This window comes from Notolepis coatsorum (assembly GCF_963971535.1).
Source record: "Notolepis coatsorum genome assembly, contig: SUPER_10_unloc_2, whole genome shotgun sequence".
NCBI lineage: Eukaryota > Metazoa > Chordata > Actinopteri > Aulopiformes > Paralepididae > Notolepis > Notolepis coatsorum.
Genome location: NW_028174871.1, coordinates 1,254,787 through 1,276,709, shown reverse-complemented (window position 1 = coordinate 1,276,709; position 21,923 = coordinate 1,254,787). Strand labels below are relative to the sequence as shown.

Genomic DNA, 21,923 nt, shown 5'->3' with positions numbered 1-21,923 from the left:
GAAGTGCACCGGTGACTGACCCGTGTGCCTGTACGTTAATGCCAGTGTGCGTAAACAACCAGTAGTCGTCCAAATGTACAACTTTGTCTGACTATTTTGATTATAAAAGAACACATACCCCCAACCCCAACGGTCCGTGCATGTGGGTATTGTCCGTTTCCTCCCGTCTTGTTGTTGTGTGCAGTGCCTCGGTTCTGTTATGGAGGGGAGGTGTGTTGTTGAGACTTTGGCAGAGTTTGGCTGTCCTCCATCAACACCACAACACAGGGCTAAAGTGATGCTGTGCAGCACCATGGGGACAGACGTGGTGCTCTGCGCTGCAGGGAGCGACGAGGTCCACCTCTTCAACAGTGAAGATGGAAAACTCAAGGCAAGTTTCCTTTTAATAAGAGAGATGGATCGTAACATTTTGATTTACATTTAGCATGCTGATTGATTGAAAACTTTATTAACAGATTGCAGAATGGGTACAGTACAGCTCAATACACACAATTGTTAAGGGGATGCAGACCAGAGAAAGACTTCCGTCTTGTTTACATCAGGGTCCCCCATTTTCAATTCATCATAACATAATTACATACAGATAGACAGTACTGCTACATCTATACATTTATGACATACCAGATTTGCAAATACAGTACTGTTTGTGATACAAAAAGAGTCTAGAAAAGAGAGTAGTATAGTTTCAAGTTTCAAGTTTCTTTAATAGTTGTCATACAGAAGTACAGAATACTTTTATACAAAATGCTTCTTACTGTTACGCTCCAGAGACTGTGCAAGACAAGATAAGTATGAAATAAAATAACATAGTATAGCATGTAAATTAGAAGTAAAAAAATTAGGTCACAGTGTTCAGTATAGACATATGTACAATGTTCGATGCAGAATAGACGTAACTGAGTTACCATATAATATACAATACTGTGCAGTGTACTAATATACAATACTATATAGTGCAAGGCAGAAATGGGATGAGGTGCAATTTAGGTACAATTTACAGTAGGTGTACGAGTTGTAGTGCAAATCCTTTATCAATAAATATAAAGTGTGTTTGTGTGATCTAAAGTGTGGAGAGTGGGTGCTGCAGTGTGTTGTTTCATGCTATTATTAAGAATCTTTAATGCTTGTACATCCATACCTCATTTTTGCATAAAAAAAAATAAGTTTGCATTTTGTACCTCATTTGCATTTTGTACTTTAGTTTGTATATTGTATATTCTGTATAGTGTTTGGACTTTATTCTTTTAACTTTTTTACTGCATGAAGCACATTGTGGAACCAAGCATTTCACTGTAATGTACATGTACTTTATATAATGTGACAAATAAAACAACTTGAACTTGAAGAATCGCTGTCGGATAGACAGACGGCCAACAATTGTGTGTAGTGAGTTCCTGTAAGATAAACATACACGCTAATCGCTATAGTCTCTCGCTTTTCCTTTTTTGTTGCAGACTGTTCTCCAGTTCCCAGGCCCTGTGGGTGACTTGGTTCATAGTCAGGACAAGCAGCTCCTCTATGCAGCCTGTGGGACTGGAGTGTTCAGCTTCAATCTGCCTTCCCTGCTGTCTAGGTATGAACTGGAGTGACTGTAACACACTCACACCCACTCACAGACACATACACTAGGGTGCAAACATGTATCTGAGTAAATGATTAGTTGCTAAATGAATCCCGGGTAGTGCCAGGGTGGCCTAAAGCTTAGAGAAGCAGGCTTATGGCCGGAAAGGTCGCCGGTTCAATTCCCCAGACCAGCAGTCGACTAACCAACCAACCAACCACTGAAGTGCCTTTGAGCAAGGCACTTTAACCTGCAACTAGGGATGCTCGATATTGGCTTTTTTACCTATACTGATATTGTCCAACTCTTAATTTCCGACACCGATATCAACCGATATCACATTTTAATGCCGATATCGGCAGATAATATCGGACATAATTTCTATAGAAATGTAAAAAAAAAAAAATTGAAAACAGATACCGATATTTTCCGATATCACATTTTAATGCCGATATCGGCCGATAATATCGGTAGGCCGATAATATCGGACATTCCTACCTGCAAAGATTGCAGAATGGGTACAATACAGTATGGCTCAATACACACAATTGTTAAGGGGATGCAGACCAGAGAAAGACTTTCGTCTTGTTTACATCAGGGTCCCCCATTTTCAATTCATCATAACATTTATGACACACACGACATACAGATAAACAGTACTGCTACATCCAGACATTTATGACATAGAAGATATCCAAATATACAGTACTGTATAAGAGACAGAGTTTCTAAAAGAGAGTATATACATTTGAGGCGGAAGAGACTGTACATTGGATGGGGTTGGGGGTTTGGACATTTACAGGGGCCAGTTTTGAATTGCAGCCCCCCGTAGGTGCTCTTTGAGAGCGGTTTTGAAGGTGGGTAGGGATTCACATTCTTTTACGGCTGTGGGTAGGGCGTTCCACATTGATGTGGCATAATTGCTAAACATGTTTAGTCCCTTGTTTGAGCCGAATCTGGGTTGAACATGATTTGTGGAACTCCCTCTGGTGTTGTGGTCGTGGTATTCACTGACCTTTGGGAAGTATTTCAACATGTACATGGGTACCTTTAGTGGTGTAGTGTATCTTGTAGACCAGGCCCATTGCAAGTCGCTGTACTCTGTCGTCTACTCTAAGCCATTCTAGGTTGTCAAAGTGGGCAGGGGTGAGGTGGGTTCTAGGAGTAAGGCCAAGCAGTAGTCTGACCAGTTTGTTTTGTGATGTTTGTAATCTTGTTTTTAGTGCCTTTGAGGTGCTTTGGAATTGGCCTAAATGACGAAATTGGGATGGGAGAAAAAATCTGAGAAAAACAGGAGAAAAAGTGGATACAAAAATAAATAATAATGGGGCGCCCTCGTGGCGCATACCATACATAGTGCCTCGCGCACCTACACGGCCGACCCGGGTTCGATCCCAGCTCTTGTCGTTATTTGTTGCATGTCCTCCCCACCTCTCCTCCCGTTCGCCCTCTCCTCTGTCGGTCCTGCATGGCCAATAAAAGCTGTAAAAATGCAAAAAAAAAAAAAAAAATAATACATTCAATTTGTAGTGCACTCTACATTTGGAAACCAACCACTTGTACATACCGTATATATATACATTTATATATCTACATTTACGGCATATAATATATCCATATCTGTCTGGATATACCTGCATATAATTATTTTATATACCTATTTATACACCTGCATATAACCCATATAACTGTATGATGGCATGTACAATAATGCTGTACTGTCTATACCGTATATTTTTATTTATCCTTTATTTATCCAGGAATGTCCCATTGAGATACAAGATCTCTTCTTCCAGGGAGTCCTGAAATATATATATATATTTATTCTTACTGTATATATCTATCCACATCTGTCTGTACATACCTGCATATAATCCTATTTTTACATATCTGTAGATACTATATCTACATATCCCTTACCTACTCTTACTAGTTACGCTGTTGGCCAGTATGACTTACTACCATAGTATCTTTACACCTGTATCACTAATATACATAATAATACAACAACTCTGTATATACATCTGATTAGCACTATACTACTCAGTAGTACAAATTTGTATATTTTATACCCAGTTGAATCACCTGTACATTGTATATATTACTATTGCACTTTGTGCTGTATAATGACAATACATTTGAATCTAATCTAATCTAGTTGATTGGCAGTGTCAGTGTCTAATCAAATGTACAGTAAATGACCAAGTATGGTTTTGTCAATATTCCAATGTACAGTTTTGCTTGTACAGCTGTACAGTGTTCCCCACCCACCCCTCCTACGCCGCCCCCCCCCCCATCCAACCAACCCCACCCCACCTACCCAACCTCCTCCAATGTACAGTTTTTACGTCAAATGTATATACTCTCTTTTCTGGACTGTATTTGCAAATCTGGTATGTCATAAATGTATAGATGTAGCAGTACTGTCTATCTGTATGTCATATATGTCCTGATGAATTGAAAATGGGGGATCCTGATGTAAACAAGACGAAAGTCTTTCTCTGGTCTGCATCCCCTTAACAATTGTGTGTATTGAGCTGTACTGTATTGTTACTGTACCCATTCTGCAATCTGGTAATAAAGTTTTCAATCAATCAATCGATCGATTGACAGTGACTGCCCGTCATTTCCCACCTCTCTCCTCCTCACAACAGGGTTCCTCTCTCTAGCCAATCCACTGACCCGGCCGTGCTGAAAGTCTCATCCGATCGGCTGGCCGTCGGAGAGGAAGGCGTGACTTCTGTCCTCCTCGTGGGCTCTACCCTCCTGACGTTATCCCGGCGAGGTGCCGCCTGGTGGTTCACTCTCTACAACACGACACCCGCCTCCCCCCCGCAGCCGCCGCCGACAGCAGCCCGCAGCAGCAGTCATGAGAAGATCACGGCGTTTAGTCTACCGACGGTGTCCGCAGGTCAGGGGGACGACGGCGATGACCTGGAGGGAAACCAAAACAGAGCACCAGGAAGGAGGTCTGTGCTGGTTTGTGTGTATTCTAGCGATGCGGCGCCAGCTCCTCCTCCACCATCCTCCGCCTCCTCGTCACCCGCACCGGAAGAAGCACCCAGTCGAGGAGACGCCGGTCACGTCCTCCTCGAGCCGCTCCTCTTCAAGCTCCTCTTTGGGCTCGACGCGGCCCTCGCCAAGTCACCCGTGATCTTGTGCGGCCTGCCCGACGGGCGCCTGTGCTTCTTCCCCCTGCGGCTCCCGGCTCTCGGGGCCCGGGTCCTACACAGCCTGGAGGAGCCGATCGTGTTCTGTGGAACATCCGACGTCGCCGGGGAAACGGGTTCGGGAGGAGGCGGCCTCTCTCCTCTGTGTTTGGTGGCAGTCGGTCAACGGGGGAGGGTGCTTCTGGTCAGGACCGCCGCCGCCGAGGGGGGGGGACCGGAAGGAGGAGGAGGAGGGGCCGGCGCCAAGGTGGCTCGTTTCACCGAGGGGTGTGTCCCGGGACCGGTGGTGTGTGGCTGTGTGGACCGGCGCCGTCTCTACTACAGCACCGGCTCGGACCTCCTGGCTCTGGATCTAGCAGGAGGGGCGGGGGGATCGCTAGAGAAAGCAGGCCCAGGACGGAGTGAGGACGCTGGGCATGCAGAGAGGCAAGGTGGGGGGGGGGTCCTCCAGAGCCCCACCAGTCTGAATGTTTGCAGAGTCGTGGCCCTGGCTGGAGCCTCACACCACAACACTACAGGTGACTAGACTCATGCTGCTTGGTGTTCACTAGTCCAGTGGTTCTCAACTGGTCTAGCCTCGGGACCCAACATTTTCCTTAGTCATTAAGTCGCGACCCAAATCGTTGAACCACTATGATTTATTTCACTTTTTTGCAGTAATACACAATCTTTCATGCACTGTTAAAAACATGAAATAAACACAAAAAAAGTGCAACAAAAGTGCAACTAGGGCTAAAAACCCAATGAAATAAAATAATAATATGCTTCTTAGCAGACTTCTTAGCTTAACATAACAGACCTACAGTAAGTTTGGGGGAACTAATGGTATAACTGGGGTTGCAACAAAAGTGCAACTAGGGCTAAAAACACAATGAAATAAAAGAATAATAATAATAAATAATATATCCTTCTTAGCAGACTTCTGAGCTTAACATCCCAGGGAACTAATGGGATAACTGGGGATGTTGTTTGCTCCTGACAAGAGTCTCAAAGTCTGGGGTGATGGTAGACAAAGCAACTCTGAGGTCATGCTCAATGTCCAATCTGTTCCTCTGCTTTGTCTTCAGCTGGACCAGAGCTGAGAAGCCACTTTCACAAAGATAGGTAGTGCAAAAAAAAGATATAATTTATTGTCCCTGAGGGGAAATTACATTGTCACCAGAACCACAGGGTAATGCATAGGGATGGGAATCGAGAATCGGAATCGATTGGGAACCGGTTCCTAATTGTCCGGTTCCTGGAATCGCATGCCTCCGTGTGACTTATCGATTCCTCTTATCGATGCCATGTTTTTCCGACAGTTGCGCATTTAAAAACAATAACGTTAGCGCCACGCATGCATGCAGCCATAGCAGACTATTTGATTCCTTGACTAGGGAAACCTAACAGGCTCGATATTGCGACCGTTGTGTGTGCAGTGAAAACTGAAAGTGCTTTGCATCCTAGTCATTCATTTACATGGTAAAGTAACGTTAGCCGCTAGCTAGCTAAATAGCCACGCTCATTGCAGAGAGAGAGAGAGACAGAGAGAGAACACTGAGCTGGCCTTTATTTATACAGGTAGGTTATTGCTAACAAATTCTCTTTTGCAACAACGACCTGTTGAATGCAACTACAGTTCAATAGATTAAATTAGTTCTCAAATACATAATTTTATTTAAGTGTATCGTTAATTTTTTTTTTTACAGTTTTTGTATTTTTCTGACATGGGGGCTCAACAATAAATGATAAATGGCAATCAGCAATGTCAAGTTGCATGTTGTTATTCTAACCAGCTTAGTTTTCTGTTGCATTTCCAATTTATTTATTTAAATTATAAATGTATCGGGAATCAATAAGGGAATCGATAAAGAATCGGATCGATAAGCAGAATCAACAATGGAATCGTATCGATAAAATCTTATCAATTCCCATCCCTAGTAATGCATATGACAAACGCATAGGAAAAGGTAAACAAGAGCCACAGAATAGATACAAATAAAATAAGAAATGAAACCACAGGGGTGCAATAAAAAATGTATTAAAAAAAAAATACTAACCTTCTTACTGTCCTCTTCCTAATATACTAATATATAATATTCTAACTACATACACTATAGAAACACTGTAGAACTCAAGTCTGAACACTGATGAACATTGTTACTCAGCTGATAGAGTTGTGCCCTTCCTTCCTGCTGACTTGTCGTACAAAACTTGTAAGTCGCTTTGGATGAAAGCGTTCAGCTAAATGACAAAATGCTAATGTAAATGTAGGCATTTGTAGAATATCGTGTGCCCCTGTGTTTTCTTTCTACCCGTATCGATCTGCAGGTGACTGTATATTGAACCCTAAACCCATTATTGAGACTAAAACCTTCTATGTTTGCTTCCTTGGCGTAACGCGTATTTGTAGATCTGGTATGTCATAAATGTCTAGATGTAACAGTACTGTATATCTGTATGTCATATAATGTCATGATTAATTGAAAATGGGGGACCCTGATGTAAACAAGACGAAAGTCTTTCTCTGGTCTGCATCCCCTTAACGATTGTGTGTATTGAGCCGTACTGTATTGTACCCATTCTGCAATCTGTTAATACAATGTTCAATCAATCAATCAATCAATCAACGCGCGTCCCCGATCGATCAGGCACAGTGCAGCTGGTCGGGCTGTCTTCCAGAGGGAGGCTCCAGAGGATCCGGCTCCCCCGGTGGAGGGAGGAGAGAGGAGCACCCCGCCTGCCTTCGTCAGGAGTGAGCCAGAGGATCAGGGACGTGCTCGCTGCCATCGGAGACGTGTGCGACAGGTATGCGACGTGATTGTCTCTCGATTGTTGTGAAGGCAATACAAAGCCAAATCGGAGAGAATCGGTTGGATTGTGAAATGCGATGCATCACCAAAAAGGCTGAGGCGGGAGGAGGAGTAAGTTACACACGTGCAAGTTTTAAGTCTTAACCATCCAGTCTTAAGCAAGTCCAGAGTCAACAGTGTTTTAGACTTGAGTCACTGCTAAACGCCCCAAACAAGTCACAAGTCACGTCACCATGAAAGAATAGTTTACAACAAGAGAGTAAGGGGTACAATGGCAGCCATGTCATGAGAAAACTACATCTGTTAGTTAGTTACTACAACTAGGGATGGATAATTGTTAGTATTTTATCAATACCAATATCACTATTGATACTGCCAGGGCCGCCTGGGAGAAATGCGAGGCCCTGTGCGAGATTTAACGCGAGGCCCCCCCCCCCCCCCCCCAAAAGGTTAAAAAAAAAAAATATATATATATATATATATATATATATATTTTTTTTTTATACAGTCAACATATTCTTAAATAATAGCGCTGCCAGAGGCGGGGCATGATACAGTCAACATATAGCAAAAGAGAGAGCGAGAGAGAGCTCCCGTTCTACAGTCAATATACAGTGTACAGAGAGAGAGAGAGAGAGACACATTGGAAAGAAATTGAAATGCTATTTGGCCCTAAACAGAGAGTACACAGTGGCAGAATACCTGAGCACTGTGACTGAAGATCCTTGAGCACAGCCTAGCCATCGAGAAAGGCCGCCATAGGCATAGGCGGAGTTTGAACTTGACGCCAGGGGGTGCGACTGCTTGGCGAACTATACCCATCGATTTTTTTTGACCTTTATTTTATTATTTTAGCGTTTTTACAATGCCCTAACTATACCCATCGATTTTTTTTGACCTTTATTTTATTATTTTAGCGTTTTTACAATGCCCTAACCCCTAATTTTTTATTTTATTTAGGTAGTACAGCAGCACACACACACACTCACACACACAGCACTACGGGGGATCATTTTTAACTGACTTAGGCTCTAATTATTATTATTCATAGAGACTCTCGAGCAATAATAATTATTACAGCCTCCATTTTTCGTGGACGAAAAATATACCAGGCTATAGATATCAATTTTCCCGAAATAACGCTACCTGCCTCGACAAAATTCGTGCATTGGTTATCCAGATACATTAATTATCATCTCAGAATAAGTGGCTTTGTATCGCGCTGCTGCTGCTGCTGCTGGCCGCGCGTTGCCGTTAACCCTTTCACTGCCACACTACAGAAGGTTCGCCTTATAATGTGACATGATTACTACTATAAAATGAATGTATTGTAAAACAAAACATAATAGAATTCAGATTTGTTTCTCACAATTATTATAATTTTATTAAAATAAAAATAATCTTGATTAAAAAAAAAAAAAAAAAAAAAAAAAAGGCAATTTCACCCCCTGAACCCCCATAAACTCCGCCCATGGCCATAGGCAGACTGTGTGTGTTAGAAAGAGAGAGAGAGAGAGAGAGAACATGTGTGTTTGTCATGTGTGTGTGTGTTAGAGAGAGACTAGAGCATGTATGAGAGATTCAAAAGGACAAAGATCAACACTTAAATCCAAGAGAGAGAGAGAGAGAGAGAGAGAGAGAGAGAGAGAGAGAGAGAGAGAGAGAGACACATTGGAAAGAAATTGAAATGCTATTTGGCCCTAAACAGAGAGTACACAGTGGCAGAATACCTGAGCACTGTGACTGAAGATCCTTGAGCACAGCCTAGCCATCGAGAAAGGCCGCCATAGGCAGACTGTGTGTGTTAGAAAGAGAGAGAGAGAGAGAGAGAACATGTGTGTTTGTCATGTGTGTGTGTGTTAGAGAGAGACTAGAGCATGTATGAGAGATCCAAAAAGACAAAGATCAACACTTAAATCCAACAAGAAGAGGGTCTATACCAGAGAAACCAAAGCAGCAAGGAGCCAATGGCCGACATCAGCTAAATAGGCTAGCCAGGTACTGTGACACCAGGCCACACACAGCTTTGGCCAACGGCCCAACGCTACCCAAGCTACACAAACGACCATTCACACACAGCACATGTCGTATCTCCAAATGTTGTGAAGTAGCATATGTTTTGCCTGGAAAAAAACATCGTTATTAACAAAACATTCGGGAGGGGAAGGAAGGAAGAGTGGGGTAATGTCATGACATTTTCATTAATCTTACCTGCACGAGGAACGCAGGGCGAAAGGCCGCAACACAGGTCTCCACGTTGACGAAAGGCTTCTCGCTGTCGGGACAAATAAGCTATGGCCAGAGCCTTGTCATGGTGCAGGCCCGACTACATCTTCTGTCAAAGATGATGTCGTAGTCAGAGTGCCAGGGCCTGCTATTCTCAAGGCTAACTGATAGCATCAAACGAACGTTCCCAGCTGACGCTAAACAGCTAACTGGCTAACAGTTAGCTCAATCAGGCACCTGGCTGTATGTAGCCGCATAGCTTGCTTCTGCGTTCTGCAAGCTATGCGGCTACATACAGCCAGGTGCTCTCACCAGGCACACACCGTTAGCTACTAGTAGTACTATATTAGCTAGTCGACCAGTTTGGCTCCAGAGAGAGAGAAAGAGAGATAGGTCAGGTCCACGGCGGGAATATAATCATAGGTTGACTCACCATAACGCAGTATCAACGCGGCGCCAATGGTAAAGTTGGAAGGAGACTTTCTTGGCCCACGGTGTAATTTCTTCTTCTTCTTCTTCGAGTACTTAAAGCTGCCTAACAGATTTATCTGCTCACAAGTTCTCTTCTCCTTCTTTTGAAAAGACATCCACTCGCCTCGCTCCTCTGAATAGCGCTGAATTATCTACCTCGTGTGTCTTCTTCTTCTATTTGGTATTACGGCGGTCGGCGGACGGGCCGGAAACACTATCCTAAAATCTGTAGAGCAGCAAATCCGCAGAAACCGGAAAACTGCAGTCTGCAGAGCCGCAGAGGCAGGAAGTCAGACACATTCTACAAACGTGTCTAATGTGAAATATATAAGCATATAAGCAAAACTAGATTTTAGGTCTGTGATGAAAAAGGGCCTCGCGGGAAGGGGGGCCTCGCAAAAAAATAAAAAAAAAATAATAATAATTTTTTTTTTTTTTTTTTTTTTTTTTTTGGGCGAGGCCCCCCTTCCCGCGAGGCCCTGTGCGACCGCACTGCTCGCACACCCCCTGAGGCGGCCCTGGATACTGCTTATCGATACCAATACTTATCGATACTCTCAAAGTCATGTTGTGAAAATAATTATCGGTACAGATTTCAGATTAGTTTGGTGGAGGATGACAGTACTTTCAGTATAGATTTAACTTAGACCTTGATAATCTGAACATGGAATATCTATGTTTACTGCCACACTAGGCAAAACCTATTTTCTATCACGTCGGGTCCATGTGTGAAAAGTGCTATATTATAGATAGATATTCATATTTATTTATTATATTGTAAAAAAAAATGTATGCATTGAAATGTCTGTAAAGTCTCGACGACATTGAAAACGAGGGTGACCTCAATTGTCCTTTTCGAGAATAAATAAAGGTTTGAATGAATGTCCCCTTTAATTTAATATGCTGCTGTGAGAGAGAGAGATGATTCTGTCTCTTCTGCACACTGTAGTGGGTGGGCTGGATCATTGACTTCCACAGATGAAGAAGAACCCTATAAGTCTGTTTGATGTTTTCAGATGAACAGTGTTGTAAAACCTAATCATGTAAAGTAGTAAGTTGGGAGTGTTGATGCAAAGTTGAGTACAGAAGAGGATGAGTCATTTCGTAACACGGTCACACCGCACGTAATGATCGAGGGGGTTGATTGTACAACTTGACATTTCTTTGTGTACTATTTGATTGTGTAATTGACTAATATATCTAAATTTAGAACACTTGACATTTTTCAAAGAAAAATCCTGTTTGCCTGATCTCACAGCATTGCATTTGTCACAGAGAGAGAGAGAGAGAGAGAGAGAGAGAGAGAGCTGTGGTTGAGTTACATTGACTTTGGAGAGGACCATTGATGTGTGCGTCAGCATCCTGGGGAGCCTAGCTTTTCTAGCACTGTTTCAGTGTTTCTGTTGCCTTGCAGATATAATTTCCTCCAGCATGAATAGCAATCTTTTGTTCACACAGTTTTGCTTTTGTTATGTCACACATCGTTTAATCGGGGGGGGGGAAAAAGCGGTATATTTTGGTATTCCTCTTACCACCAATGTTGTTATTTGTTACAGTAGAATTAGCAGCAGTTAGTGATAGGGGTGGGGAAAAAAATCGATACGTAGTAGTATCGCGATACTTTGCGTGGCGATACTGTATCGATACAGGGACGCCAAGTATCGATATTTAATTATTCATAATTTTATTTAAAAAAAATGTATACGGAAGTTGCATTGTTCATTTCAATACCTGTAATAGTACAGTAGTCCACACACACACATGTGCATTCAGTTAAGTTGGAATATGACATCTGTTTACATCTGTCTGCTTGAGAAAATACCATGTTCTGCAATAAAAATGATTGAAGTGAGATGAACAGACTGAACTTTATTTTATTAGATAAAACATGTTGAAAAAGTTTTACTTTGCAGTTGAAAAAAGGTAATAAATTAAATTTGATAAAAAAATCTATAATTTATTTTGCAATACTCAGCGTATCGCGATATATTTAGTATCGCGATACTATCGTATCGTGACGCAAGTATCGCGATAGTATCGAATCGTGAGGTCTCTGGCGATTCCCACCCCTAGTTAGTGATGAAGCTCTGTCTTGAAAAGCTGTCCATTCACAAGCCAGTCTCGTCTGAATCGGAAACGCTCTGGTGATACAAGAGGCTTGAGAGAAAGTCAACACGGGAACGGGAGAATCCTTTCAAGGTGCTTTCAGCTCCACCCTGTGTGCATTGTTTTCTATAGGTCCTGCACTAAAGGTCATTGATTGATTTGATTTGATTTGATTGATTGATTGACTCGATCATGTTTCAAAATGGTAAATGAGTTCATACTCAATATTTAGAAAAATGCAAATAGGCTATGTAGCTCAATAGAAACTGTCAAGTCCTTTCGAGTCGTCCCAAGTCAACGTAGAGTCTCGAGTAGGGATGCTCGATATTGGCTTTTTTACCGATACCGATATTGTCCAACCCTTAATTTCCGATTCCCGATATCAACCGATATCAACCGATACCGATATATGCAGGCCCCCCCCCCCACCCAAAAAACGGAATAATTTCAGGTAATTAACATTACATACTCCTCAATATTTGGTTTCAATTACCAGTAAGGTGGGATTCAAGAGGAGACTAAGAGTGGCTGTAATGCAGAAAGAGATTGATTTTGGTTGGGTCTAATCTGTGTCTAATGAATGGGTTCTTGTGTTGGGTTATGTGTTGATTTGGAATGTCTTTGTCTAGTGGTTATGAGGAGTATTTGAGTATTAGTGTATGGAATGTTGTGCTGTTTTTGAGCACGTTTTAGTTTTCTCTGAGATGTCTTCGTTTGTTGTTTTATTGATATTTGTTGTTTTATTGATATTTGTTATTGTTCTATTTTAGAAAATTTGGCATACATATTTGTTTGTATGTCTGATTTTGATTGGTTTAATGTTCTATAATTGTTTGTATATTTTATTGGTGTTTTATTGATATTTGTTTTGTTTTTAGGTGTTTTATTGATTCTTCTTGTTTAATTGTATATGTTTGGATCCAGACCCCAGGAAGAATAGTCGCTGCTGAGGCAGTGACTAATGGGGATCTGAAATAGAGAAAAAATATCTCTTGTCGTGTAATTAACACAACATTATGCATACTTTGACAATAAATAAAACAATAATTTGTTCTTACTTGCTTGCCTGGGTAAATAAAGGTTAAATAAATGTAAAAAAAAACAAAACAATAACGATATTTTCCAATATCACATTTTTATGCCAATATCGGCCGATAATATCGGTAGGCCGATAATATCGGACATCCCTAGTCTCGAGTCATGAATCCCAAGTCAAAGTCGAGTATTTTATCAACGTTAGTCGAGCACAAGTCCCAAGTCCTCAAATTTGCGACTGGAGTCATGTGTCATGTGACTTGAGTCCCAAAAGTGCTCGACCTCTACCATCTTTAACTATACATGTACATGCAGTCCATTTTACATGCCTCTCCGACTTACCATCTTTATATAATTAGGTTTGAATGAAAACATTGTTCACCTGAGAACTTGTTTGGTTCTTCGTCAGCGGGATCGACTCGACTGTTAGTGTTGACCCTTATTCTGTGCTTTCGTTTGCTTCCCCCCCCCCCCCAGAGCATCGGTGTTGAGAAGCACCATCCAGTCCAAAAACCAAGTCCTCAGACGCCTGAATCAGGTGCTCAACATCAGCTGTCTCCTGCTAGCCAATCAGAATGGCGGAGAGCAGGAGAAGCCAATCGGATGTCGCGCCGTGGCCAAGTGGAGCCGGCTGCTACAGAGGGACTCGTTGAACCTGACGTGTGTCCTGGACAATTCCAGTCCTTATGTTCTAGAACGGGGATGGGCGTTCAGCGTGGCGGTGTTCCCCCTGTCTGGGGGAGAGACCTCCTCCTCCTCTAGGACCTTCTCGTTCCCCTTTCGCGACCTCCGACCGGGGCAGACGTTTGAAGCGTCGTTGCCTCTGGCGCCCCCCGCAGGTGACGACACCACGTCCTTCCCCGTGACGGTGAGATGCTCACTTATCCTCTCACTAAGGAGCCTGCTGGGAGAGGAGGCGGAGCTGGGCGGCGGCCTAGTAGTGGCCAACGACGGGGATCCGATCGTCAGTTTCCCCATCGACACGCTGACGGTGGATTGGTTGGATGCTCTTCTGCTTGTTGTTGGGGGCGGAACCGCAAGCTCCTCCCACGAGACTGTCTGGTCTAACTCCGCAGACGACGACGTCGCCGTCGTCACGGATCCCGTCCGGGCCTTTTTGAGCACCCAGAGGTTCCGAAGGATCGGAAGGGGGGGTGCTTCTTCTTCTTCTTCGAGGACCGAGGGAGAGCTGTATTCTGCACGCGTGAGGGTGTCATCGGAGCTGCTGAGCGCCGCACTGTTGTTGTCGGGGGCCTCGGGTGTGGTGGACCCCCAGGGGTCAAAGGTGGCTGGTTCATCAAGCCTGTGTGTCTCTGTTCTGGATTGGCTGTTATCCCACGGGGGTCCTGGGGGAGCGGAGAAGGAGCTCCCGGGGGAGGGGCCAGCTCAGGGCAGAGCAGCGGTCCGAGCTCGCGGTCCGGGGGGGCATAGAGTCAAGCTAACCGCTAAAGAGGTAGGTGGTAGATATTATAGCTGTTAGAATAAATGTCAATTTATTCAAATTTCATTTGATTTATTTATTATTATTATTATTATTATTATTATTATTATTATTATTATTATTATTATTATTATTATTATTATTATTATTATTATTATTATTATTATTATTATTATTATTATTATTATTATTATTATTATTATTATTATTATTTTTAAACATTATTGATATTAGATGACCTGAAAAAGCATCACTGGTTCTCGTCCCTCTTTGTGAATTGGGGGAAAATGTGCCTGCAAAGTTGCAAAGCACGGCCCAATGCTTAATGGCTATTACTCATTATTTGCAAATACAACACACATTTGATACCCGCTTTGATGTGATGTGACGATAACGTGTACATTTTTATTTTTATTTTTACTTACATTTTTATTTGCAAACTTTTCGATCTACAAACATCAACATCAACAACATTACAATTGACAGACAAAATTATAAGAAAATAACATCTAAACCAAGTAAAAAAAATAAGACATAATAGTAAATAAAAGTAAGTTTATTTACATTTCAATTTATTTTCTTTGTTTCCTTTTCATTCTTCTGTGATGTCGTTTCTTTTTTTCCTATATTTCTCCCATTTTGATTTCTCCCCAAATTTCTCATCTTGTAGCCTCAGCATATGTGTGTGATTCTCTCCATTTCCTGTATCCCCCCTACTATCTCTGTCCATTGTTCCTTCGTCGGTGCTTCTACTGACTGTACCACAGTTTAGTCAATGCTTTCTTGGTTGCTACTAATAGTATCTTAATCAGGTATTTGTCAACGTGTACATTTCATCATTAATATTTGAATTTCATTCAAATTCGCCTAATTTCAGCCCATTCATAGTCAAACGGTGTTCCCAGGGACCACTATCAGAATCAATATTGTATCGCGGAGGTCGTATTACTCTATGCATTGCGTCCGTGTCCAGGACTTTCCCCATGACTTACAAACAAGAAGAGGCTGAGTCGCTACTAGGGCTGGTCCAGAAGGGGGCTAAGGCAAGAAAATTGCAATAAAGAAAGTAATTTGCTGTAATTTCCAGCAACAAACATTAAGTACAGTCTATACGGTTGCATAATATATACTAATATGTCTCTACTACTATACACTAGGGATGTCCGATATTATCGGCCTACCGATATTATCGGTCGATATTGGCATAAAAATGTGATATCGGAAAATATCGGTAACTGTTAAATCTTTTTTTTTTTTTTTTACATTTATTTTACCTTTATTTACCCAGGCAAGCAAGTAAGAACAAATTATTATTTTATTTATTGTCAAAGTATGCATAATGTTGTGTTAATTACACGACAAAAGATATGTAATGTTAATGACCTGAAATAATTCCGTTTTTTGGGGGGGGAAACCCTGCATATATCGGTATCGGTTTATATCGGTTGATATCGATATAGGAAATTAAGAGTTGGACAATATCGGTATATCGGTATCAGTAAAAAAGCCAATATCGAGCATCCCTACTATGCACTCAACACTGCACCACTCAAGTTTCAACACTGTTTGATGAACATTGTTACTCAGCTGTAAGAGTTGTACCCTTCCTGATGACTTGTCGTACAGAACTTGTAAGTCACTTTGGATAAAAGCGTTCAGCTAAATGACTAAATGTAAACAATAGTTTAACGTTGAACACGAAAACACGCACGCACACAGTGGAAGAGAGGACTGAGTAATCACACATCAGACATTGATGCGTCTGTTTCTAAGCTGGCCCCAACCTTTCACTGCAAAAAAAACAAAACGTTGTCATTGGGGGTGTAACGATGCGACCTCACACCGATTATTCAGGCAACGATTCAATGCATCATGAAATCTCTTCATTTGACGACGATTCGATTCGATTAATTTTCGATCAGTTCATTCCCACAAAATCTTTTAATACACAAATGTGGCTGGGGGAACTGATTCACTCGGCATGAATGGACTATAGGTCAATAAAAACAATACACAAAAAGAAATATTTTGATTAATTTCGATTATAATCGATTCTAACATTTTCAAATCGATGCAGTTGAATCGTCACATTAGAATCGATGCATTTCGATTAATCGTCGTTAATAGTCGTTACCCCCCCTAGTTGTCATAGTGACAGTAGAGAGTTTCGAGACGGTAAGGCAGTGTCGTGTGGTGGTGTCCTCCAGGTGACTGTGGGAGAGGTGAGTGTGGAGGAGAGGGAGGAGACCCTGGCTGCGGTGGAGGTGGAGGTGGAGAGCTCCTCCCTGGCTGCTGTGTGTGGACTGCACCACGCCGTGTTAAGCCGTGTCCAGGTACTTACCGTATGCACATACACACACACACACACACACACACACACACACACACACACACACACACACACCACACACACACCACACACACACCACACACACACACACACACACACACACACACACACACACACACACAATCACTCACTCTCCTTACAGGCAAGTTTAAAGGCTACATGCTCAGAACTGATCTTTTTCAGATTCAGATTCAGAGTTTTATTTGCCACATGGAAACAATACAATCATAGAGTTTTTCATACAAATAATAAGTCGTTATCACAAGAAAACTGCAATAAAATAACAAATAACGTTCTCTGCTTCCATTGCTCAGTGCAACTACAGTCAAATAACTTTGAAGGACACTTGAACAGCCCTTGTATCTCCTGTTGTGTCTCCTGTGGGGCGCGACAGTGGCTCGGGAGGTAGAGCAGTCGTCTGGTAATCCGGAGGTTCCCGGTTTTCTATTCCAGCTCCTCCCGGGCAGCGTGTCGAAGTGTCCTCTTGAGCGAGACACTTAACCCCTAACTGCTCCCGATGAGCAGGTTGGCACCTGGCATTAGGGCTGGACGGTATGGTCTAAAATGTATATCACGGTATAATTTGAAGCATAGACGGTAACGGTATATATCGCGGTATATTAATTTATCTTAAAATGGCTAACGTTAGCCCGTTGCTGCGCTAAAGCAAGTCTCCTCTCAGCCAAATTGAAATGCCCAAACTATACGACAAGGTCCGTGAGCAAGTGGAGAAAAACTCAGTACAATTAAACACTATGCAACGACCACTGCAGACGTGGAGTGAATCGTCAAGTAACGTTAACGCCATTGCTACTGCTGTGACTAGCTGCTCTAGTCTACCGGTCACAAGGTATGAAGGTATAGTCAAAATCCATACCGTTTATACCGTATACCGTTTATACCGTCCACCCCTACCTCTGCCATCAGTGTGTGAGTGAATGGGTCAAATGTGAGGAACAAATTGTAAAGCGCTTTGGATAAAAGCTGCTATATAAATGCAGCCACTTACCTTTTTTTTTTTACTATTTCCTGACAGACTCTGGTCCAGAGGGCTCCTGGGGGCCCGGCCGAACCCACCGTGAGGCTCCGGGGCCTGGGCTTGAGGCTGGCACTGCAACGTGCTGAGGTAACACGCCCACTGCCAACCAGGCCTTCACATCCCTATGCCGTGCCAGAAATCAAAGCAAAGCCACTCGATTGCTTGTTGTCTGTATTTCTTGGCACCTAGGAGCATTTTAATTGGATCTCTCTAATGGAGAAAAATGGATTCTGCTTTAATTGGGATTTTTTTTTCTTTTTGTCCAGTGACCTCAAACGAACGACCTAAAAAAAAATCTATCTATACTGTGTACAGTCAAAGTAATGGATTGGAACGGTTCCAAGCCAATTCATAAAGTTCAGGAATCAGAACATCGGTGGAAAAGGTGTTTTTAGTTTTAGGACCATAGATATAGTATGTTATGTTCTGATGAGTAAAAAGGCGTGGGATTAAATAAGTGTATGCTTCTTCCCACTCCTTTTCAAATATGTAAATGACAAAAAAAAAATTGACTTTTTTGTTTGTTCTTTGTTATTTTTTTATATACATTTATTATTTGAACGGCTTAAGGCAATAGCTGTACTTGATGTTTGTTTGTTTGTTTGTTGTGTTGCATATTTGAAAAAAACTTCAATCAATCAATATAGGGGTAGTATAAGCCATATAGATCCATTCCTTCTACGCTCGGTTCGGTGTAGACAGTGTCGCCGCTAGCCCTCTGGCTAGTGACGTCACTGGCACACCGGCTGTTGTGGAGGGGGGGGGGGGCAACCGCGGGGGGGCGGGGGCGCTCTCTCGTTGTCGGAACACAGTGTGAGAAGAGCATTTATGCAGGTGAACACCAGGAAGGCTGCGGGCCCAGATGGTATAACAGGACGCATACTTAAGTCCTGTGCAAACCAGCTTGCCCCGGTGTTCACCGCCATATTTAATCAATCCCTGGCGGAGTCAGTAGTCCCTGCCTGCTTCAAGATGTCTACCATCATCCCGGTACCGAAGAAACCCTCCCCAACATGTCCAAATGACTACAGACCGGTGGCACTCACCTCTGTGGTCATGAAATGTTTCGAGAGGCTGGTCAAGGACCACATTTGTGCCTCTCTCCCCAGTGATATGGACCCTATGCAATTTGCATACAGGACAAACAGGTCCACTGACGACGCAGTCTCCCAGGTACTGCACAGCACTCTCTCCCACCTTGACCGTCAGAAGGGGGGCTATGTGAGACTGTTGTTCATTGACTACAGCTCAGCGTTCAACACCATAGTCCCCACCAGACTGGTGGACAAGCTGATCGAGCTGGGTCTGAGCTCCGCTCTGAGCGCCTGGGTACTGGTCTTTCTGAGTGAAAGACCCCAGGCGGTCAGGGTGGGGGGTCAGACCTCCAACACCATCACCCTGAGCATCGGGTCCCCCCAGGGCTGTGTTCTAAGCCCCCTGCTGTACTCACTCTACACACACGATTGTGTGGCCAAGTTCAGCTCCAACTCCATAGTGAAGTTCGCAGACGACACAGTGGTGGTGGGGCTGATCTCGGACAACGACGAGAAGGCCTACCGAGAGGAGGTTGAGGTACTGGAACGTTGGTGCCAGGACAACAGCCTGCTCCTGAACATTGGTAAAACCAAGGAGCTGATCGTGGATTATAGGAGAGGACAGCAGGAGACACACACACCACTGATGATTAACGGGGCTACCGTGGACAGGGTGAGCAGCTTCAAGTACCTGGGGGTCCACATCTCAGAGGATCTGACATGGTCAACACACATAGACACAGTAGTAAAGAAAGTGAAGCAGCGCCTCTACCACCTGAGACAGTTAAGGAAGTTCAGAGTATCGGGGAAGATACTCCAGTCCTTCTACTCAGGAGCTGTAGAGAGCATCTTGACCGGAAACATCACTGCCTGGTATGGGAACAGCACGGCACAGGACAAGAAGGCCCTACAGAGAGTGGTGCGCTCAGCCGAGCGTACCACGGGTATTGCGCTACCTCCCCTGCAGGCTCTATACAACAAGAGGTGCAAATCCAGAGCCTGCAGGATAATGAAAGACCCCCACCACCCCAATAACAGCCTGTTCCAGCTGCTGAGGTCAGGCAGACGCCTGCGAACCCCAGCTACTAGGACGGAGAGGCTTAGGCTAAGCTTCTTCCCCCAGGCCATCAGAGCCTTGAACAATGAACATTGAGAGACACAGAAACTGAACTATCCACACACAAGCACACACTAGCACATACACGACACGCACGCTGAGCACGCTCACACACTAGCAGCCACTTTAACACTCATGCCGCACACACGCACACTTATGGCCAGAGGAAAGGCCACTTAAATTAGTATAACATCAGGAACAGTGTATTGCACTACTAAAGCTACCTAGCATGTCCTATATGCTCTGTAAATACTATGTACAGATACCGAGATGGCACACCATGTACCTGTTTATTGCACTGTTGTTTTTTATTGGATTCTATTATATGTTGTACCACTGTATTTTATTGGACTCTATTATATGTTGTACCACTGTATTGCACATCGTCGCGGGCAAGACCAGCCGCATTTCATTGTATACCTGTATGCCGTGACAATTAAAACTCTTGACTTGACTTGACTTGACTAAGGCATGGTTTTACCTGGATTTTCTCTTTTTATGTTTCTTTACATGCTAAAGCTTCACCCTTCCTCTTCCTCCTCCTCTCCAACCAGGCTCTGTTGCAGCAGCTCCGTCAGTCCTGGGTCCTAGAGGGCTCCGGGGGGACAAGCCTGTCTGGGGACAAGGTGTCCCGGCCTCTCCTCAGTGTCTACCGGCAGCTCAGGGAGAATCCTCTCCTCATCCTGTGATGACGACAGCGTTTCAAGCAACGCAGCAGCATTCCTTCGCTCTCACTCTCCGGACTGTGACGAGCGACTCTGCTCTGCTGCTGATGGAGGAATAATAAACCGCTATATGTCGCCCTCTACTGTTTGTTCTTGGCAATGGCGATCTGTATCTTCAGAGTTGGGACGTTCATTTCATGCCGGATGTAATAAACCTAGCCGCCCTACTTTTGAAACGTTGTAAATTGGTGTTTCACATTAAAAAAGAAATGCATTTTGGCTTTGTAAGTTTTTCTATTGGCCGGCATGTCAATACGTTTGACTGTAAACATTGACTGTACTGTAGGTTATTATAGCCTACAATCATACGAAGTCTCAAACATAATTATGTACAGTAGATTATAATATTCAATTTCATAGTATTCCATTGCAGACAATTTGGTTGGAAAACGGGTCATTATATATTCACACGGTGGCCATTTTGTTCTTACGTAATGCTCAGGGTGGGTAATTGTGATAGAATTGTTTTGTAATCTATAACTCTGGATTCATCGCTCTCTCTCTCTTTGAAGTCTACACCTGCCATTCACTAGAGACTGGCATTCACGCCCACACTGAGCTGCAGGCTTGTTTCTCTGTGGGTCCCCGTGGGCTAAACTAAGCCCAGTCAACCCCTGATGAAAGATGTGGTAACTGTCCTTGAGTTAAGGCAGTATATAGACCCAGTCTGAAGACGTGAGCTCGGCCTGTCCCATTTATTTTAACCTCCGGAGTCGAGGGAATTATCGAGCCGTTATCCCAAGTCTTCCAGTTCACTAGTTGAAAAACGGGCCCTTTTTCTATGTCGATCTTGGGTGTTTTACTTGAGAGTATTAATGACGAGACAATATAATTGCCATATTATGAGATGAGTTTT

At 43.2% G+C, this 21,923-nt stretch overlaps 1 protein-coding gene across 1 annotated transcript; it reads left to right on the top strand.

Moving 5' to 3' along the window:
- Nucleotides 1–57: 57 nt before the first annotated feature.
- On the top strand, nucleotides 58–21,160 carry faap100 (FA core complex associated protein 100). Its single transcript, XM_084338396.1, has 8 exons — nucleotides 58–370; nucleotides 1,455–1,573; nucleotides 4,216–5,249; nucleotides 7,362–7,518; nucleotides 13,839–14,814; nucleotides 17,010–17,135; nucleotides 18,189–18,278; nucleotides 20,897–21,160. The coding sequence occupies exons 1-8, from the start codon at nucleotides 200–202 to the stop codon at nucleotides 21,029–21,031; spliced, it is 2,808 nt and encodes a 935-aa protein (XP_084194522.1). The 5' UTR covers nucleotides 58–199; the 3' UTR covers nucleotides 21,032–21,160.
- Nucleotides 21,161–21,923: the final 763 nt, after the last annotated feature.